The sequence below is a fragment of the Mixophyes fleayi genome, chromosome 2, assembly GCF_038048845.1.
Source record: "Mixophyes fleayi isolate aMixFle1 chromosome 2, aMixFle1.hap1, whole genome shotgun sequence".
Classification (NCBI taxonomy): domain Eukaryota; kingdom Metazoa; phylum Chordata; class Amphibia; order Anura; family Limnodynastidae; genus Mixophyes; species Mixophyes fleayi.
In genome coordinates, this window is record NC_134403.1 from 223,292,828 (window position 1) to 223,314,602 (window position 21,775).

Genomic DNA, 21,775 nt, shown 5'->3' on the forward strand with positions numbered 1-21,775 from the left:
CAGTATTTACGTAAAAGTACACATATGTGCCAGTATCCCAGAAGAGGTTAAAACCCAGCTGTTCAGGTTAGCCTGCCCTCCTCTATCCCTCTTCACAAACCATACTATACTATACTATACCTCACCCTCATTCTTTCTCAGCTCTCATGTTCATCTCTCAAGGCCCTCAATCCTTGTGTCCTGTTCCTCCTCTTTACCTTTGCCTTCAGCCTCTTTTCTGCACCTCAAGAGTTGACTCCTGCCCCTGTCTCTCCTCTACTCCCTTGCCTTCACATCTCCATCACTGGCCGGATCCTGTTAGTGGTGCCCATGCTTATGGACACAGGTTCAGCCTCCTTTAGTTCACTCCCCACCTTCCCTTCCCATTTTATCTTTGCCCAGTGCACCTGTCCTCAGCTGGGTTTGTACTTATTGCACTTTGTTATTGTATGGCCGTGTGTTTGTCCCATGCTCTATGTACAGCGCAAGGGACCCTTTGTGGCCCCTCATAAATAAAATATAATAATTTCATGCACTATGAAGAAAATATTTTTGAAAGTGGAGTAAAATAAAGCAGAAAATAAAAGTGGTGATATCTAGAAATTCCAGCCACAATTTTGGACTTCACAAAAATATATATTTTTTCACTTGTACATTTTATTTACCCACTCCCCCCCCCCCTTTTTTTTTTTTTTTTTTTAACAAAAGCCCATCTTCTTGGGACCACGCTGTAAAAGCCTCTTTAAACGTTGTAAGGTCAGAGTATAGAATTGAGTCAGAGTTTAAGCCAGCAGTGTGTTAGATTTGTAAATATCGAAATGGTTAAAAAATGTGAGTAAAAATGTCTATCCCTCAAACACAGAGGTGGAAAAATGGGAGAAAATAATGCATATTGCTGTGATAAACAAGTATCTTCCGGTTTAATGGCTTTTCATGAACATGATATTCCAATCCAAATAAACCGCTATTAAAACTGCAAACGTGCAAGTTTTAGTCACAGTCCGCGTGAGTAACACAGCTAGCCGGCATGAGTCCACGGGCCGTCCGTCACCGCATGTTGATAGGCTATACAGCAACCCAGCTGATTTGGAAGTAAAGGGCTTCGGAGTCGTTGCCGTGGAAATAAGAACAAGGTAGGAGGGGTGCATGCTAGCACCGCCCTTTGACGCCATCTTATGGTGGAAGAGGCGGCTCTGGGACGGCAGAGTGGTGAGGAGTGATGCCCTGCAAAGTGAAAGGGGAGTTTTGCTTTGCAGTTAGAAAATACAAAAATAATGTTTTGCATTGTCAAAGAGATGGGGTAGTGTTCTACACGGAAAAAGACTAGTTCTAGAGAAGCTAGGCTAGCGAAGTCTGCGGAGAGATTGGTGGCTACACGTTAAAAAGAACAATGTTCTGCCTTTAAATACAATAGGGAATTCAACTTTGCGAAATAGAAAGGGAGTGTGCATATATCCATATATGTTATGTGCACTGTATTTCAAATGTAACTCAGTTGCTACATCTTCTCACCTGAGGTAACTCCCGTACCCTAGTGGCCAGTAGTACGACGTGCAGAAGGCTGCCTGTATGGATGTGTGTTACCGTATGTTTAGTAGAGGCCAGAAAATACGGGCTTACGGCAAAGTAGATTTAGTAAATAATGTTGCAACAAGTGGAAGGTTTTACGGTTTTGAAAACGTTTTTGGAGAATATTCAATACATAAATTTAATTAAATGTGACTTTTACTAGTTTTGGTGCGTGTTCCTCCATTGTGTTTTTGTTTTCTTCCACTTTTCAGAATATAGTGCATTATATAGCAGAGTTGATCTAGTGCTTGTTTGCCACAATGCCTGCTTTTTGCGGCATATTTTTATTACTTTATAATATACATATAATGTTAATAAATGTATAGTGTACATAGTTGCAGACTTTTCTGACCCCCCCCCATCCCATCTCGGAGGAACAAAGGTTAGCACCATGAAGTCTGTATTTGGCAAGACTTCATAATGGAAGTCAGTGTGGTAATCCAATGGCGACATGTCATGGTTGGTGGACCATGATGCAAATACTGCTGCTGTGGACAGAGCCAGATGACCTGAACCTTGTGGTCATGCTGCTTCCACCCACTGCTTCTCTGTTGGGCATAGCTTCAGGGAGATTTCTAGGTTCTCTAAAATGACAACCAACTGTGTTTTCTCCTGGACATTCCAGGAGAGTTGATAAATATGATATATAGTGTATATATATGTGTGTGTGTGTGTGTATATATATATATATATATATATATATATATATATATATATATATATATATATATATATGTGTGTGTCAAAAAGTGCCAATTTGGAGCCACAGTGTAATGCCGCCATGGACCTCCCTCGGAAAGGCCGTACCTCTCTTATGACCACTGGCTGAGTTTGTCTGATTTTAAGGTCTATTTGGACTTGCTCTGTAATTGTTTTTCGCTTAACTGTTGGATTTCTTTACACGTTTACATTGGTACATATTTGCATTTGTAAGCATCCGCCTGCTATCATTGTATCCTTTAGTTAGACAATGTAACATAGTTACCGTATATGTTTGCACTATGTGGTCCTATCTTACTGATATACCCTAGTCCGTCACCCCCCCCCCCCCCTCCCCGCACCCACACACATGGGCCCTTTGGGAGGCAGGTAACCGCCTCCCCCCCCCCCAGATATCAGAGGAGTGGAGACGGGGTCTTTGGAGAGTAAGCTTTCACTGTTTGCTGACTATATACTCCTCACGCTCCAGCAGCCAAGAACATCTTTGCCCAACCTGTTCTGCCTTCTCATGAGATATGGCGACCTGTCCGGCTATAAAATTAACATAACAAAATCCGAGGCCCTATTTCTTAATGTGCCCTCACAGGACTGCTGTGATCTCACCTCCCATTTTCACTTTAGGTGGCAGAAGAAAAAAATTTAAATACCTGGGAGTATATATAACCACCTCATACGAATCCCTATATCAGGAGAACTATCCAGCTCTCTTTCACAAACTCAAATCAGACATCTTTTCCTGGTGAACCCTAATCATCTCGTGGCTGGGCAGGATCATTGCTGTAAAAATGACTGTTCTCCCTCAACTTATTTACCTTTTTCAGACATTGCCTGTGAGAATACCCTTAACTGAAATTTACTATATGCAGCAACACCTTTCTAAATTTGTGTGGCGGGGCAGGTCTCCCAGGTTTTGATTGGCACTACTCAAAAAACCTAAGGGCTGGTGAGGCAGGGGCTTTCCCGACCTCAAGGCCTACTACTGGGCGACCCAGCTTAGCTCAATAGTCTCCTCATTTGCTCCTCCGGCATCTCATGCATGGGCAGACTTGGAGGCTGCCTATCTCTCCATAACCGGCCTATCTGGCCTTTGGGGAGTTCCTTCTGATATTCTGAAGGCTCTAACCAAACGTTTTCCAACTCTGGAGTTTGCTGCTCGGATCTGGGAGACCTGCAAGGGCCATCTCTCTATCTTTCCTAACCCTCTGCACATTATACCCTTGTGGAATAACCCCACTTTCCCTCCGGGAATGTCCCGATCTTTCTCTCGGTTATGGACCAGGGCAATGATCCAGGGCGGGATTACGATTTGCGGGAAGCCTTCCTGAGCTAGGAAGGCCTATATCCTATGACGCCCTCTGTTCCAGAGTCTCTAACTTTCACCCGCCTTTCTACCAATATCTGCAGGTTCGGCATTTCTTCCTGTCACTCCTGTCGGACAATTCACCTCACTCCCCCTCCCAATTTGAATCTCTCTGCCTTTCTTCCCCTTTGCGAAGGGGTATGATCTCGTCCTTGTATAGTCTTCTACTGGAGGAATTGGTGCCTTCCGGGAACGCACATGAGTGGGAGAGGGATCTGGGCCCTCCCCCGGAGGAGGATTGTTGGGAGACCATCAGGCTGAATGTGGCCTCTAGTTCCATCTCCACATTAATTAAGGAAAATGGGTACAAAGTTTACTATAGGTGGTATCTCACACCGGACAGGCTCGCAAAGATGTACCAGTGGGTTTCTCCCGATTACTGAAGAAATTGTGGTCATCGAGGCACCTTCGTGCATATTTGGTGGTCATGCCCTTTTATTTCCTCCTTCTGGGATAGGGTTTCGAGACTTCTTTCCTCCCTCCTCCAATGCCCTATTAGGAAGAATCCATGGTCCTTCCTACTCTGTTATCCTATACAGGACCTAGACACCTATTCTGCAAAACTTGCTTCACATGTCCTGGCAGCCGCTAGATGCCTGATTGCGAAATTTTGGAAGCAGGCGGACCCCCCTCGCATCTCTTCTCTTAGATCATATATATGTTTCATTGCCAACATGAAAAAGATCACTTCGCTACTGCGAGACAAAGAAGACCAGTTTCATCAAATTTGGGCCCCCTGGCTTTATGCCTAGGGTCCCGTAGTTTCTTCTTCCTCCAAATAATCTCCCCCCTACACAATTCCATATAACATCGACCCTCTTACTACTTTAAAATACTCCCATGCAGACCTGATAGCGCTCCCTTCTGAAGGTAAACATGCTTTTCTTAGTATACCTCATGAGACGGCCATTCCCCCCCCCCCCCCTTGCCTACCCTACACCCCTTCAATGTCCACTACCTTTCCCTCCCGTCCCTTACCCATTACTATCTTGTTATACTGCAATACATTTTACTGTTGTGTGAGTGACATTGCTGAATATCTGCTTTGTGATTATCTCAACCAAAATGTTTGTTGTTTTCTGTTTGTCATTCATACTTTATTATGCAATAAAATTGAGTTAAAAAAAAAAAGTGCCAATTAATCAGTTTATATAACTCCCAGCTGCTCGCTGTTGACATTGTTACATGCCATGTGACACCACATACTGGCCCCAGCAGTGTGTGAGCGGTTTTTATTTACCCCCGAGCTATAGAATATATTTACAGCCTTGGAGTATTCGTGTGGTTTCCGGTGGCCAGTATGGAGTTTGCACACCATGGTGGAGCACAAGCACATCAAAGTTACATAGTTGCAAAGGCTACAGTTGGGTAGATTTATTGTAATGGTTGGCAGGTAATGTAAATGTTTGCTTGTCACTGTGTTGCTTCCTTGCTTCCTTATTTATTTTTAAATTAGCTTTATAATGCTCATGTTCAAATGTACGCCTAGAGTGAATTATTACAGATACTCAGTGTCCCATCAGAGTTCCAAGCCTGAAACCCAATACCGAGAAATATATTGTATTTCGCTTTTTACTTTGAAACGCTATGGTCTGTATAACAGTTTCTGTCTATCCTCAGGTGGCATAGGGAAATGTCTCAGGGATCTACTTCTGACTTTGACCTGATGAATGCACTAGATTGGAGTGACGGCATTGCGACCCTTCCTGGAAGTCATATACGGGTCAGGCTTGACTACACACACTACATATACTGCCAAACCATCTCTGGGAAATGAACTTTACTTTCCTTCACCTATTTATTATTCATTTTCCAAGCAGCTGTTTCCTGAATCTGTATTACTTCTGGCAAGAATCCTGTCTTGTCTCTCTCTCATAGTCTGTTTATACTTTTAGTTCCGGCTTAGTGAGTTTGGCACCCTGGAAATCATTACAGATTCTGACACTGTTCTGGCCTCCTCCTCTAACACCCAAGATCCAGAGAAATCTGTTCCAAACTCCTCCCTTCCTACCGCTGATCAAGAAGGTAAGTGTATGAGTTCCTCGTCATCATGTGTTAATGTAACTTCAGAAGTTTCAAATGAATGATGAATCACTGATCTTTTTTTTCTCTGTCGCCCTATTGGGGGCACTGCAGAATGTTGGGGTTTAGGGGGTGGTCCTGCAGTCAAAGGTACTTTAAACATTAAACTTGGTGAGTGTAGCTCCATCCTTACTATGCCGCTCATATAGGAAGGACTCTTCAGTTTATTTTTTAGCGCTCCTGGAGTCAGGAATGGTTTTTTTTTTGTTGTTGTTTTTTTTTTTCAGGGCTCCAGCCCTGGACTTTTGCTTTAATTTCAATTTAATTTATTTTTACACTTTTTTTTTTAATAAAAAAACAAAACTTTTAATGTGCTGGACTCAGGGACACTTTCCCAGGGGTAGATAGCCTGTGGTCTTTCAACGTACTGTGCAGGCTGACAGCCGCGACCACAGCATACCTAATGACCGATGCTGCAGTCGCGTTCCTCCTAGACAACGAGCATAGCCCAGTACCAGACAGGGGGAAAAACGGCAGCCACAGCAAATCTGGATTGAATTGGAGAGGACAGCTGTGGCTGCGCTCACTCGGACACAGAAAACGGACCAGAGTGCTGGTCACAGACTTCCTGTTTCTCCATGATGGGAACAGGAAGGGGAGGTCTCACCATCCTCTCTTCCTCCTGGCACTCTTCCTCAGCGGAGATGCCATTTTACAGTTTATACTGCATCTCTACCCTGCTGTGCTCCCCCTTACAGGACCATTTTTTACGTTCTGTCTATGCTCTTCCTGTATAAATACAATATGTTAGTGTTATGAGTAAGCCTGCTAGTATACATGTGAGAGGTATATATGTATAGAGTGACTAGCAATTGTAAAAAAATAATTTTGGGCTCCTGCACATAGATATATTAGTTATATATCAAATACATCTGTATCCATTTTATATAGTTGTGTGTGTATGTGTGTGTGTATATATATATATATATATATATATATATATATATATATATATATATATATATATATATATATATATATATATATATATATATATATATATATATATATATATATATATATATATATATATATATATATATATATACACACATATACACATACACATACACAGTAGGCTCAGGCAATAGATTCCACTTTTGATCGCTCTTCAGATGAAGAAAGTGAATTGCCAAGGAACTCCAGGGAGGAGTACTCGGATAGAGTGAAGGATTTATCCACAGCCCAGGGAATGGATGATCTGGTTTTAGGAGTTTGCCAGACCTTAGCTTTGCGGACCCAAAGACCACAGATTCAGCTGGGTTCTCCCCTTTCAAGAGGCAGAAAAAGCAGTTTATCTGTTTCTCTCCATCTCCCCAACTATTTGATTGATATCTGAGGCAATGAAAAAGCTTGACTGCCGTTTTCATATGCCAGGAAAGTTCAGATCCCTTGATCCCCTTGCCCTAGAGGAACCGGTGAAATGGGAGGCAATCCCCATAGCGGATCTGCCCATTACCTGGTTCACTAGAACTACCACTATCCCAGTGCATGGTGGGTTCTCAATTAAAGATGATACGGACAAGAAATGTGACTTCTTGCTCCGCTCAGCTTATGAAGCTACAGGTAGCTTTTTTTTTTTTTTTTTTAATAGACCTTTCAGGCCAGTCCTAAACCTAAAAACCCTCAACAAGGCTGGTTTATGTCCTAGGCTTCAAAATGGAGTCACTGCGATCCGTCATCACGGGCATGGAACCAGGGAGTTCCTTGCTTCCTTGGACATAAAAGATGCCTACCTCCATGTTCCCATACGGGAGGGGCATCAGTGCCTTCTCCACTTTGTTTTGCGCGACACCCATTACCAGTTCATGGCATTACTCTTTGACCTAGCTACCACTCCAAGGGTTTTCACAAAGGTAATTGCGGTCATGGCGGGTCCTCTCTGCTCCCAAATGGTAACAGTTGTCCCTTACCTGAATTACCTGCTGTTGAAGACACCATCCTCTTCAATCTTGATCTGCCAGCTGCAGTGCAGTTGCAACTTCCTGGAAGCACATGGCTGGACTATCAACTTTCCAAAGCCCTCCTTGACACCAGCTCAGAGGATGTGCTTTCTAGGCCTCAACTTCGACACCAGGCGCGAGGGAGTGTTCCTCTTGGAGGACAAGGTCCTCTCTGTCCAGTCCAGGGCCAAGGACCTCCTGGCAAGACCAGAGTTTTCCCTACTTCACTGCTTGAAGTTGTTGTGCATCATGGCCTCCGTGTTCGAATAAGTGCCCTTAGCAGAATTTTGCGGATGTTCCAGAGGGAACTACAGAGAAAGTGGTCGAAATTCCCTCCTCATCTGAACAAACAGATCATCAGATTGACTGAGACAGTGCACCAGTCCATCACATGGTGACTAAATCAGTTGCATCTCACAATTGGTCACTCCTTCTAGGTGTGATTGAACATTGGGGGCCACGGACGCCAGTTTGTCTGGGTGGGGAGTGGTCATTGACGCTGGGACCCCCAGGAGGTGCTTCTCCTCATAAATGTGCTGGAGCTGCGGTCGGTTCACTGAGTGCTTGTCCAGGTCCAGAGGACAATGTGACAGTGGTGGTTTACCTGAACCATTGGTGGAACACGCACCGCCATGGCCATTAAAGAGACATTCAAGATTGTCTTCGGCAGAACCTCATGTTCCGGTGATATTGGCCATCTTCATCCAAGAGGTGGAAAACAGGGAGGCCGATTATTATCGGTCCTAGCAGAGTATTCAGTTGAATGGTCCCTACACAGCGATGACTTTCTGGTTCAGCATTTGGGTCAGCTAGACATAGATTTCATGGCGTCCCATCTAAACTTCAAGGAGCCTCTGTTCTGCGTGAAATCCCGGAAACCTGCCACAGGATTTGTAGATGCCATAATGATTCCGTGGCCCTTTCATCTGGTGTACTTCTTGCAGGGCGTTCTTCATGTTAAACCCCCCCCCCTCTTTCATACACCCAGTTGAACCATTTGCACCTCTGGAATTGGTGAATCTCTGATATCTCACCTGGAAGGTTGTTTTCTAACTAGATGTTTCCTCAGCGCACTATGTGACGTAGTGCATCTTTCTGGTGTTCATCCGAACTGGGTGTTTTTTTTTTTTTCCTCCCTTCCCCTCCTGATTTGTTTGTGCTGTACGATGTGCAGAAGTAGGGTTGGCCAGTGCCTAAGCTGTCATTGGCTACGTGGATCTCTTCCACTATCCAATTAACCTATATTCACTTGGCTAAGCCAGTCCCGGGGGAACTGATCGTTCAACCACAACTGTTGGTGCTACCTGGCTGGCGCGTCATGGAGCTTCAGTTGATCAGTTGTGCCAGGCTGTTATGTGGTCTTCTGGCCACACTTTTGTGAAATTCTACAGATTGCAAGGCTTTGCATCTCATAATTCTAGTTTTGGCTGCAAGGTCTTGCCGTTTCAGAGCAGTCTACCTCTTAGGGGTAGCTTTGGAATGTCCCCAATGTTTCTGTGTCCGTAAATAGGGGGGCACTGTGCTCACCCTTGCTCTGCGATATGTTAGACCCTCTTTTTGGCTTTGTTATTAAAAAAAAAAATAACTGAAGAGTCCTTCCTTTGGTAGGTGCATAGTAGGGGGGGAAGCTACACTCAACTTTAAATGTTTAAAGTATCTTTGACTCCAGGACCACCTATTATACTCCAATGTTTCGCAGTGTTTTCCAATGGACTAAGAGAAAGGGATTTTTACGAGTACAAAATTCCTATTTTTGCTATGATCTCTCCTAGAGGTCAAACACTCGAGTGACGCAAAACCTGGCGAGATGGAGAATAAGAAAACCATAGAGGAGGGGTAAGTTCACACATAAGCTTTATTGATGAGTTATGGAATTGTTTCTCAACCCAGTCTGGCTGCAAGATTTTTATGGATGTTTTTAAGTGAACACAATGGTTTCGTCACTTGCATGCTTGTGCAGTAACTTGTTCAGGGCTAGTGCTGTGTTAGAGGGAGAAATATATGCTCACATATTTGTAAGAAATATAAACTTTGTAATGTAATCCTTTGGTGTTTTTTTGATCCAATGTTGGTCAGCAACCGCCAAATCGCCTCAAAGGAAATGATACAGTATAATTTAATAATTAAGATTTGTCACATGGCTTTCATATAGTGATTTTTGTTTTTTGTTTTATTCCCAGATTATCATAGCTTTGACCATTTCTTTAATTGTTCACTGTGTTAGTTTGCATTAGAGCTAATTGTTTTAGAGCAACCTTGGAGTGAGACTATTCCAGGGAAATAAAGATTGAAGATGTGGATGGAGAGAGAGACAGCCATAACTAATTATCATATGTAAAGTCATACAAGGAATATTTCGTTCATCCAATCTGGGGGACACTGCAACCAGGGGGTTGTATGAGAGTATAATGTAACTTGTTGACAGAACTCCTCTCCTTTGCAAACCCCTGTAGCTCCCCAGTGTTTTGTAAGTGCCTAAGGAGTTGGGCTTATTTGTGGGACTGCTCTACAATCTGTATAGTTATTTTTAGGTATGTGTGCTGCTCAGTAGCACACATCGATTGAGCAGGGTCTGCTGTGACTTTACAAGCCATGCGATGAGTGATCAGCGGCTTTAAAGCTGCAGTTGGATGATTGCCGCTGCCATTTGACAGAGTGTGCTGTGATTCCAAGAAGTCGGCGAACATCTCTGCGGCTCATATAAAGTCACCCCCCTTCAGTATAGGAGACGGGGACTTGGTTAGTACTTTATCACGGGAGTAGCAATAGCCTGATGGAAGCTCCGGAGATGCGGCTGTTGCGTGCTTAATATAGAAGCCCTCACAAATGGGCACACTTGAAATGTCAGCAGGTGGTGGAGCAGAGAGCATACTGTATTCTATATGCACTGTATATATTTTTAAAAAATACCTTTCCATGTCCACTATTGATATTATCGATATTATAGTTGTGTATATAGGAGTGGTGGGAAAAAAATAAAACGCACAGGTATATATATTTTTTTTTAACTATTTATTTTGAGAAATCGCAATGATATACAGATACAAATCAACAAATTACCATAGTACATTGCAGAAGTAGACAAAAACAAAACAGGAAGCAAAGGAAGACATGAATAAATAACAATGTAACAGAAAATTAAGTAATGGATATGCAAGACATCAACAGAATGCCAATGAGGAAATAGGTAAGTATACCAATGTTACTCAGGATATTCAAACATCAATAACATTTTATAATAGTATAGTGGGGGGTAAGGGAGTGGGGAGGGGGGGGGGGGGCACTGGTCGTCACCTAAAGAAAATAGATAAATAATAAAAATAAAAAGAGAACATTCTTCCCTTTATCTTCTTTTATTGTAAAAAAAAATAAAAATAATAAGTTCGGGAGAGAGTATTACCTAGGTATTTGGGACAGGGGTAACAGCTTCAGGAGTCAGGCCCCCTATGCCCATTACTTAATAGGAAGGAGTTGGTGCAGGAGCTAAGGCTTTATAAGTAAAGCCAAGGAGCCCAAATCTGGTGGAATTTATCGTCCTTATCGTGAAGGTGGTATGTAATCTGTTCCATCCGTGCAATGAACCAAATATAGGATCGTAAGGCCGCCATAGTGGGGGGTTCAACTTGTTTCCATGACTTAGCCACTAGGCATCGCGCAGCTGCAAGGACATGGGAAGCCAATTTCGCAGACTGTCTATCATCATCAATCAGAGGGTAACCGAGAAGAAAAGACCATGGGTCTTTCGGGACGGGGCACGGGAGGAGAGGAGGGCCCTAACTCGGTCCCAAAAGGAGGATATTTTAGGGCAGGACCACCAGATATGTAAGAAAGAACCCATCTGGCCACAACCTCGCCAGCATAATGGAGAAATAGAGGGGAACATTTTAGTAAGTTTGTCAGGGGTGTAGTACCATCTATAGTATATTTTATAAGCATTCTCCACACAGGGATATTTTGAAGTACTACTTTGGCTACAGCCAGGCATAAGTTGGTACTATCTGTTGCGTTACATCCTCACAAAAAAAAAAAATGCAGCCAGCAGATAATAGAATCTGTGTGACTTTTTTGTTTCTGCCTTCTATTGAGTCTGCTGGGTGTATTTGAGCTGGGTGTATTGGGGCAGCACTGTGGCCTAGTGGTTAGCACTTGTGCTTCGCAGCACTGGGGTCATGAGTTCGATTCCCGACCATGGCCTTATCTGTGTGGAGTTTGTATGTTCTCCCTGTGTTTGCGTGGGTTTCCTCCGGGTGCTCCGGTTTCCTCCCACACTCCAAAAACATACTGGTAGGTTAATTGGCTGCTATCAAAAAATTGACCCTAGTCTCTACCTGTCTGTCTGTATGTATATGTCTATGTGTGTGAGTGTGTGCCTATATTAGGGAATTTAGACTGTAAGCTCCAATGGGGCAGGGACTGATGTGAATGAGTACTCTGTACAGCGCTGCGGAATTAGTGGCGCTATATAAATAAATGATGATGATGATGATGAGCTGTAAAACCCTTTACAGGACAATGATTGACAAGAGAAAGGCATCCTGTGTAAAATATTTCACCTCTTCTAAGGGTAAAACAAAGCTTCACAGTAGAAAACAGGGCCCAGGTGCAATCTGTGCAGACTGTGATGCTGGGCCCCATGTAGCGTAACACCCCAGATGGAAGAACCTGTGCGGGCCATCCTGTAGAGATCCCTACACTTGCTGCAACTAACCCTCCTGTTCCAGTCCTTTCTGTGACTATTCTGTTACCGATTGTCTCTGAGGGGGATAGACTGGGCCCATCGTGCTCTCCCACCCTGTCCACCTCATTGATTAGGGGCTTGTACTGGTTGAATAGGTGCGGCACCCTCCACCCCCCCAAGGCATCAGGCACTACGCAAGCACCATAGATCCACCCATCCTCTCTTTCCAGTCTCTGATTTGAAAGGATCATCTGAGTAAGAGGGTGAACTGCTTGAGGACTCTGACTCCCCTCCGATTGAGGACTTGGAGCAGCCTTCCAGGATTCAAGGTGTCGCGGATCTGGTGTTGGCGGTGCGTCAGGCCTTAGACCTTTTTAGATTTAGATGAACCTCAGTCGGCTGACCCAGGTCTCTTCAAGTAACAAAAATGGTGGGTTGTTTCCGTCTGCAGAACTTGCAGATCTGCTGTCCTCTCCTTGGATTGCTAGGGCATGGGAGGCCTGTTTCGATCAACTGGCAGAGAGTCTGCAGGACTCTGAGTTACTTCCCCTGGCTTTGCATTTAAAAGAAGTATTGGGATATCTTTTTATAAGGAGGCGCAAAATGCAGCCTTTGTTTCTTTGTCTGTCTCGGCATCTGCCATTGTGGCCAGGAGTACCGTCTGGTTGCTTTCCTGGAACCACTTCCCTACTTCAGTCCACTTTGTGCCACACTTGGATGACATGGTCTGTCAGGCCACGTGAGGGAAGATTTCCTTCCTCTCGATGAATGCCCCTAGGTCCAGTGTCCCTAGCTCTGGGCTTTTCTTCAGCCTTTTCATTGTGTATTGTCTTCTAGGAGTCAGTGTTCCAGAGGTAGACCTTTTGCAACTGGGGACGCTCCCAGATAGGGGCAGAGCTTCCTATCCGGCAAGACGTACGGGGACCAAGCTCCCTGATATGCCTGCCACCTGAAGGGTCCCTTCCATCTCCTGGGAGTGGGGATTTGCTTACAGCTGTTTAGAGGCCAATGAGCGGTTTCCTCCCAGGATCGGTGGATCTTGGGAATCGTGCACAGAGGTTACATGGCCAACCTTCTCAACTGGGCCGCCCACTGCTTCTTTACCTCCATGCGACCCTGTGAAAAAATGAGCGATTCTCCAATCGGTCGTTTTGCATTTTTACACAGGTGTCATCTACCATGTCCAGGTGGGGCAAATGGGTTGGGGGTTTTCCTCTTTCTGCTTCCCAAGCTAGATGGATCTTTTCGTCCTATCCTCAATCTCGCAGCTCTCAACCTGCATCTTCGAGTGGACAAGATCCGCATGGATTTACTGTGATCTCTAATAAACGGGTTTGAGCTGGACGAGTACCTGGCCTCCATCTATATCTGTGATGCTCATCTCCATGTGCCTGTCTGGAAGAATCATCGGTCCCTTCTCAGGTTTGCAGTAGGAGACTCGCACTTTCAGTTACTGGTGCTTCCGTTTGGCCTCTCCATGGCGCCACAGGTCTTCACAAAGGTCTTGGCAGTTATGGCCACTTGGTTGCTACCACTGGGGATGATCATCTTCCTTTACCTGGATGATTTACTGATCAAGGCAGACTCAAATCAGCTCTTGAGGCGCCACCTGTCCCTCACCATCACAGTACTGGAACAACACTGATGGATTATCAATCTTCCAAACTTCAAATCTGTTCCTAGTCAACACATGGTATTCTTTGGCCTTAACCTGGACACCAAGGCACAGAAGGTCTTTCTCCCAGAGGGCAAGGTACACTCCCTCCAGTACACGGTGAGGAGAGTTCTGGCTGCATATCACTTTTCAATGCTCCTCTGCATGCGGTTGCTAGAGAAGATGGTATTTACCTTTGACACACTCTCCTCTGGCTGGTTCCTCTGCTTAAACTTTCAGTGGGACCTCCTTAAAGAAATGGTCAGGCTCTTATTTCCACCTAGATTCCCAGATTCAGAGGTGCCCTTTTGAACTGTTTCATTCTGCTGAGCTTCGGTTCCTGGTGCAGAAGGTGGTATTTCTCGTTGCCATAGCTTCAGTGTGTAGTGTTTCAGAGCTTGGGGCTCTTTCCTACCGTTCTCCTTATCTCATCTTCCACGATGACAGGGCTGTGTTGTGTACGGTTCACTCCTTCAAGCCGAAGGTAGTTGCAAGGTTCCACCTAAATTATTAGATTGTGGCTTCCTCTTTGGGTCATAGCTCCCCTGTGTCTTAGGATGTCATCCGTGCTCTCCTCATTTATGTGGAGCAGACATCTTGCAGAAGGACTCTTTGTTCTGTTCGATGCCCGTAAACTGGGCTGACCAGCTACCAAGCAAATCATTGCCAGGTGGATTACATCCACTATCAAGCAGGGCTATGTGAGTTCCAAACGCCCTGTGCTTAGTCGAGCCTCTTGGGCTGCGCGCAATGGAGTTTCGGCGGATCCGCTTTGCTGGGCTACCACCTGGTCCTCTGTCCACACTTTTACCCAGTTTTACCGGTTTCATGCTTTTGCGTCTTCGGATGCCAGTTTTGGCCGCAGTGTTTTGCTTGCCAGGATGTCAGAGTGTACCCTCCCTTGGGGCTGTTTTAGAACATCCCCCTGGTAGCAGTGTCCTCAAAATTGGATGAAAGGGTATTTTTATACTTGCGATAAATTTGTTTATCTGATTCCCAGATGGAAACAGAAATAGGGTTTTATCCCAAGCACAAAAATCATCTTTCTCTTTCATCCGGTCTGGGGGACACTGCTTACCATGGGTTGTGGAGGGGAGCTTGGGAGTTGGCACCTAACTAGTTAAACTTTAGTACTGCTGGCAGACCCCTCCCCTCTACAATCCCCCTGCCTCTTCCTGTCCAGTTTTTTTTTAGGTGCCCTGGAATTGGGGCAGTGTTTTAGTACTTTAGTGTAAATTTTAATGTATTTACTTTCTTTTATTTGTATTTTCAATTTTTTCTTTTCAGCAGTGGCAGCGCTGGAGTGTGTTCTACTATAGAGAACACACTCACAGCAGGGCAGCGCAGGCATTCCCTTGCCAGATGAGAGCCAGCGGCTCTCACTGGCAGAGACTGGAGAGATGGAAGATGTGTGCCTGATTGAAGAGTGACAAGCGGTCTCACGGACCGCTGTCACTCCTCCAGCCTCCCCGATAACCGATGCTGCCATTACAGGCAGAGAGTGCCGGTTATCGGCAACTGACAGATGCCGGCGGCCATTTTTTTTTTTTTTACAGTCGGCGCTACGGAGAAGAAGGAAAGGGGGCTATACCACGATTCCCCCCTCATACACAGGAGGAGGGTGTCTGGTATCTTTCGCTGCGGAGACCTCTGTCTTAGAGGTCTCCACTACTCTGCCACGCTTCAAGCCGTTAAAGGCAGACAGGTTCCTTTTATTTTTTGGAATAGCTGCAGAGACAGCAGTTACTGAAGGGGGGAGGGGGGGAACTAAAGCATAGAGTTCCCCCCCTCCTTCCAGAGAGAGTTGGTATTTCCCAGCCTTCTGGCGCCAAGAGAAGCCCGGGAAGAGTGAACAGAACTGAGGGAGCAGGCACAGGACAAACTGCTGTTGGACTTCTCCCCTTTTGTGGCCTATGGGCTAAGTATCACTTTTAATTGAACACTTATCTAATGCTTTAATAACTGGGCTAGTAGGATTTACATTATGGTCTCCTACTGGCTTATATAATTGGTGGTGTTTAACTATTACAAGTACAACTTTTATATAAAGATCAGTTGATTTCTTGTTTTTTATCTCTGTTCTTCTACATATATATACATATACAAGTTAACCCGTGCATGATACTCATGCATTCTAGTCAAATCAAGATACTTAAGGTCTTAAAAAGGTTCTTGTCATGCATTTGGGCCTAGCCCAGGCCTCCTCAGGGGAAGATCGTTACTTCCCGACGCAAGCGCCCTTTTTAATGTGTGTTCATGAGGTAAAATTACCTCACGAAAATGAGTTTGACCCCTCAACTCGTAAATTTAGCCTTTACTACCCCTCCCACGGGGGGAAGGGGGGATGATGGAAGTTAACTGACTTGACTATTCTAATTTTTTTTGTCAAATAATGTCAGTATACCAAATTTCAGGTCAATTGGATGAGCCCTTTCTGAGAAAATAGTTTTTTACACACACACACACACACACACACACACTAACGCACGCCTCTACACGTGTGTGTTCATGAGGTAAAATTACCTCACGAAAATGAGTTTGAGCCCTACCAAATTTCAGCCCTTTTTGAATTTTTTTCCCCCACACACACTAAGAATTTAGTAGGTCAGTGTATAGCTCTGCCCAGCAGGTGGCGCTGCAACTTTTTTTTTTTTTTTTTTTCACACACAGACGCCACTAAGCATTTATATATTGGATATATAGATATATATTCTCGCTCTCTCCAATTTTTTTTTTTTCTCTCTCTGTTACTCAGCTAGAGTTATATTTTACACTGTGTGTTTGGTGTGCCTTCCTTTATAAGAATGACATAAGGTAAAGGGCCCCATGGCAAAATACTTCACATGCTCAAAGTGTCATGTAAAATTACCTTGTGGCCAGAAGGACCTTTTGGCGCTCTGCTCTGCATGCGAAGCAGGGGTTCCCACTGCACATACCCAGCAGGTTTCAGCCCCACTGACGGAGGAACCGGCCTGGGTAGCCTCCCTGACACAGTCGGTTTCCTCCTTAGCTCAGATGGTTTTTCAATCAAATCAGTTGCTAACTACTGTAGCAACGTCGGTGGCTAATAATGCTAATCCACAGTCAGACCTCCCAGCTTCCTCAGGTTCGAGTGGATCGGGTTTGCCGGGACCTTCCTCATTACAGCCTGACCCAGCTCCTTTTCTTACAGAACCGGCATAGTCTACAGCTTTTTTTAAAGGGTTTGAACAAGCTTAACCAGTTGCTTGATTCCTCTAATACCCCGCCTGCTAAAAGAAAGAGACCTAGATCAGTAAATCCCCTTATGGTCCTATCAGACTCTGAAGAAGGCTCTGAGGAAGAGGGGGAAATTTATTCGGATCCTGACCAATTACACCTATTGGAACAGGAAGACAATCCCAAAAGCCAATTTGTTAATGATTTGGTTTTAGCGGTTGGACAGGCGTTGGACCTCCCAGAGCCGGAGGATCTTCCCCCCCCCCCCAGAGACAGAAGTCTTTTTAAGAAGGATAAGAGAAAGACCTGCCATTTTCCCCCTTCTGCTGAGCTTAGGGTTATTGCTGAAGGGGCATGGAAGCAGCCTGAAAGACGGTTTTCTATTCCTAGGAGATTCTCCTCCCTGTATCCATTACAGGAGGAAGAGGTGGTTCGCTGGGAGACTATTCCCAAGGTAGATATCCCTATTGCCCGCTTGGCAAAGCATACCTTGCTCCTGGTTCAGCGTCCCTTCCGGACGCCAATGACCGCAAGGTTGAATCCCAGCTTAAATCCATTTTTGTGGCTGCGGGTACTTCTTTCAGACCTACATTTGCCTCAGCTTGGGTGGCTAGAGCCATGGAAGCATGGGCAGACCAGCTGGCAGAGGCCTTACAGGGCTCCGAACTTCTTCCCCTAGCCCTGCATTTGAAGGAGGCTTCGGGGTACCTTTTATGAGGCAGCCCAAAACTCAGTGGCGGTTTCCTCTTCCATTCAGGCGGCCTCTATTTCAGCAAGAAGGACGCTATGGCTGAAATCCTGGGAAGGTGATGCGGAATCGAAAAGGTCCATTGAAACTATTCCGTTTTCTGCAGCAGGCTTGTTTGGCCCGGAATTAGATACCCTTATTTCACAGGCAACGGGAGGCAAAAGCACTTCCTTGCCAGTATATTCTTACAAAAGCCGCAACCCACGGGGCAGCTCTTTCCATCAGCCCTTTCGGGGGACCTCCTCTCATAGGGGACAGTCCTTTTAGAGGCAGACAATCTAATTCTCGAGGCTCCTCCACTAGGGGTAGATCCTCGTTTGCATCTAAGCGCCAGGCCTCCAAGACCCAGGAGAAGCCTGCGTCCTGACAACTACCCTGTACCACAGGGGGCCCCAGTGGGGGCACGTCTGTCTCTGTTTTGGGAACAGTGGGTAGCGTCTTCCCAAGATCCTTGGATCCGTGGAATTATTTCAGAAGGGTACATGATAGACTTGTTGGGCCCGGCTCCACAGCGTTACTTCCAGACCCCGCTACCCCGGGATCCATTAAGAAGACAGGCTATACAGGATTGTGTCGCTTCTCTCCTACTTCAAAAGGTCATCTGCAGAGTTCCAGATTGCTAGAAAGGTCGGGGTTTCTATTCCAACCTATTCCTAGTCAAGAAGCCGGACGGCTCCTTTCGTCCCATCCTAAGCTTAAAGGGCCTCAATGTTCACTTAAGGGTGGACAGATTTCGGATGGAATCTCTGAGGTCAGTGATAAACGGCCTAGAGAAGGACCAGTATATGGCGTCCATAGGTAGAAAGGACGCATACCTCCACGTTCCCAGTTGGATCCACCATCAGTCCCTTCTCAGATTCTCGGTGGGATCATTCCACTACCAGTTTCGGGCCCTCCACTTCGGCCTCTCAACTGCGCCAAGGGTCTTCACGAAAATTATGTCAAATATGGCAGCATTTATAAAGACAAGAAAAAGAAATGACCATATGGGGCACTCATATTAATGGATATAAACATATATATTATTATATTTATATGTTGGATGTAATAAAATCAATCTTTATTGGTATCTGATTAAAAACAATTATCTAGTAGCGAAATATTAAAAATGGTGATTGAAACATTTATTGATATAAACACAAATTCAGTTAAGATAGACAAAAATTGTCTAGCCGCGAGGCTACTCGTGTATCTTAGGACTAATTTGAATAAATTCTGTAATAGATCTACCCTATTTGGTATTGCAAAACTCCTAACTTAAATATAAATGCTTTGTATTGCCTCTGTTATTTCACCTTAATAATAAATTCTCATAGATAGAATCCAGCATTAGATGGTATAGAATCAAATTAGCCCTCTAACCCCTTTATGGGTAGGAATGGTTTTGACTAGCTCCTAATAGTCAGCTCGTAAATTGTAAGTATAAATGCTTAGTATTGCTTCTGTTATTATACATTTATGTTCTCATATATAAAATCCAGCATTAAATGGTATAGATTATAATTAACCCTCGGACCCCTTACTGGGTATTAATGATTTCAACAAGCTCATAATAGTCTGCTCGTGGATTTATAAGGTTGGATATCCTTTCCCATGGAACCTACTGACTGGCAACATATGAGGATGATCACTAATCATGACCTAACTCTACTCCTTTATATGATGCCAAATACAAGACATAAAAGGAGTTAAAGATTAACCTTGGGCTCTATAGTATTGCCCCTCAGGATTAAACTGTCTATATGATTGATCCTATAGGATGGATCTATATTGCTGTCTATAACACCCCTTAGACCTCTACTGCTGGCCGCTATAAATTGAGTTCTATCTACTGCTTCAGAGGCACACACTGAATGAAATAGTTGTGAGTTTGCACGAGTAGCGAGCGCGGCGTCCACCTTGACGCGCGTTTCGCTAGTAGCTTTAACAAGGCAAGCCAATATTACGGCTGGGTAGGATTTATAAAGGAGAGCCCTCCCCTAAAATGACGAGGTACTTGGCAACGTTGTAGCAACCAAAGGTTGCATTGAATGGACTCCGGGAAATGATTATTGAAGTTTACTCCCCTTGATGACAACTTCCTTAGTAACGCTATAGCAACCATCGGGTTTCTGGATATGGATCTTTTTATCGATATTGATTCATTGTTTAAGGAAAAGGAAAGAGGAAACATCGGGCTGCTAAGCCTCATATTTGATCACAGTTTAAGTGGAATACATAATACATGTAATAAGATATCCTCCGCAATAAGACAAATAGACTTGATAATTACGTAATTCATCTGAGGGTATGCAACGCTGATGGACCGGAATATGTCAAAATCCATATCGGAGGCTTTATACACGTAAGTGAAGAACATAAGTTTCATATTAGAGGTCTCAACTGACCCACACTATAATATGCAAACTCATAAGAGACCTACATTAAGTGTATAATGGGTGATTAAACTTAGGATTGAAGTTTTAATGATCCATAGAATTAAATTTATTATTAATTCCTCTATTATTCTCCAGACTTGAGCATTTAAAAATTATAAATATACATAATAAGGATAACTCCTGGAATTTCCATCCAACTCTAATGTGTGGGGACATATCTTCTCCATATTAAAATATAAATTAACCCAAAAGAGTAAGTGACACCTCTTATGTTGTGAAGTGTAAAATAAACTTTGTTAAAAACTGTTGTTAATACCAATCAAACTAATTTAATAATATGGTGCATGAGAAACATCTCACATACTGAATGTGAGTAATATATTTGAAATTTGTTATTTGTGATGGGATCAGATCCAAACTGACCCTAAAAATTGAGTGTCAAATCTTAATTCCATAGATTGTGTTAAGGGTGATAAGACGATCCTGAACCGGACCGAAGTTAAACATTGTTATTGGAAGTGAACACTGCATACATTAAACAAAAGTGAGAAGAGGAGTGAAAAAAGATTATAAAAAGATGCCTAAAGATAATACCATTTGGACATTGGTATTATTTAATAAGGGTTATTCCAGGTTTCTTTACTCTAAAAAAAGAAGGGGGATTTTTTAAAAAAATACTCAATCCAAAAATACAGAGTAATTACTGTGGTCATTCAAACCATACGGTACCATACTGCCCATCAGGAAAATTTATTTGGTCTCTTCACGTAGTGATTCACTATTGATATCACCTCCCCTCAGAACTAGATTTACCTGTTTCATCGCGAAGGCTGTTAAGACCTTTGGGTCACTGCGGTGATATTTTAAGAAATGTTTGGCCACCACTGTTATCTGCTTCAGATTGGCTTTATCATTAGCAGCCCTCCTGATGTTTCCTAAATGTTCCAAGACACGTTTTTTAAAAGGTCTGCTCGTCATGCCTATGTATATCAAGTTGCACGGACATGACAGGCAGTAAATGACATTGATTGAATTGCAGTTGAGAAATTTTGCGATTTTCCATGTCTTGCCAAATTTGTCCCTATACTCCTTGGTCTGCTGCATATTGGGACAGGCTTTACATGAACCTCATTTGAAGAAACCTTTGGGAATGTTACCCGGACTTTTTTTCTGAGTTAGGAAACTGTGTACTAATTGATCTCTCAAATTCTTAGATCGTCTCCAGGTAATGGAGACTCTGTCCTCTAATGACTCTCTCAGATCTTTATCCAATTTTAAAACATGCCAGTGTCTTTGTAATATCCGTGTGATAGTTCTCCATTCCGAACAGAATGTTCCTATTACTCGTAATTTGATGTTCCGGCTACTCGTGCAAACTCACAACTATTTCATTCAGTGTGTGCCTCTGAAGGAGTAGATAGAACTCAATTTATAGCGGCCAGCAGTAGAGGTCTAAGGGGTGTTAT

General features: G+C 43.9%; 1 protein-coding gene across 4 annotated transcripts in view; it reads left to right on the forward strand.

The window, feature by feature from the left end:
• The first annotated feature begins 1,131 nt into the window (after positions 1 to 1,131).
• Positions 1,132 to 21,775, forward strand: part of LOC142138676 (lethal(3)malignant brain tumor-like protein 3) — a 70,711-nt gene continuing 50,067 nt past the window's right edge. For 2 of the 4 annotated variants that reach the window (XM_075195520.1, XM_075195521.1), the window contains exons 1-4: positions 1,132 to 1,215; positions 5,247 to 5,351; positions 5,524 to 5,653; positions 9,426 to 9,489. In XM_075195520.1, the coding sequence (XP_075051621.1) occupies positions 5,262 to 5,351; positions 5,524 to 5,653; positions 9,426 to 9,489 (284 nt within the window). In that variant the 5' untranslated portion in view covers positions 1,132 to 1,215; positions 5,247 to 5,261. Of the gene's footprint in view, positions 1,216 to 1,277; positions 1,497 to 5,246; positions 5,352 to 5,523; positions 5,654 to 9,425; positions 9,490 to 21,775 lie in introns of those variants that run through there. The other 2 variants (XM_075195523.1, XM_075195522.1) reach the window with 2 other exon arrangements.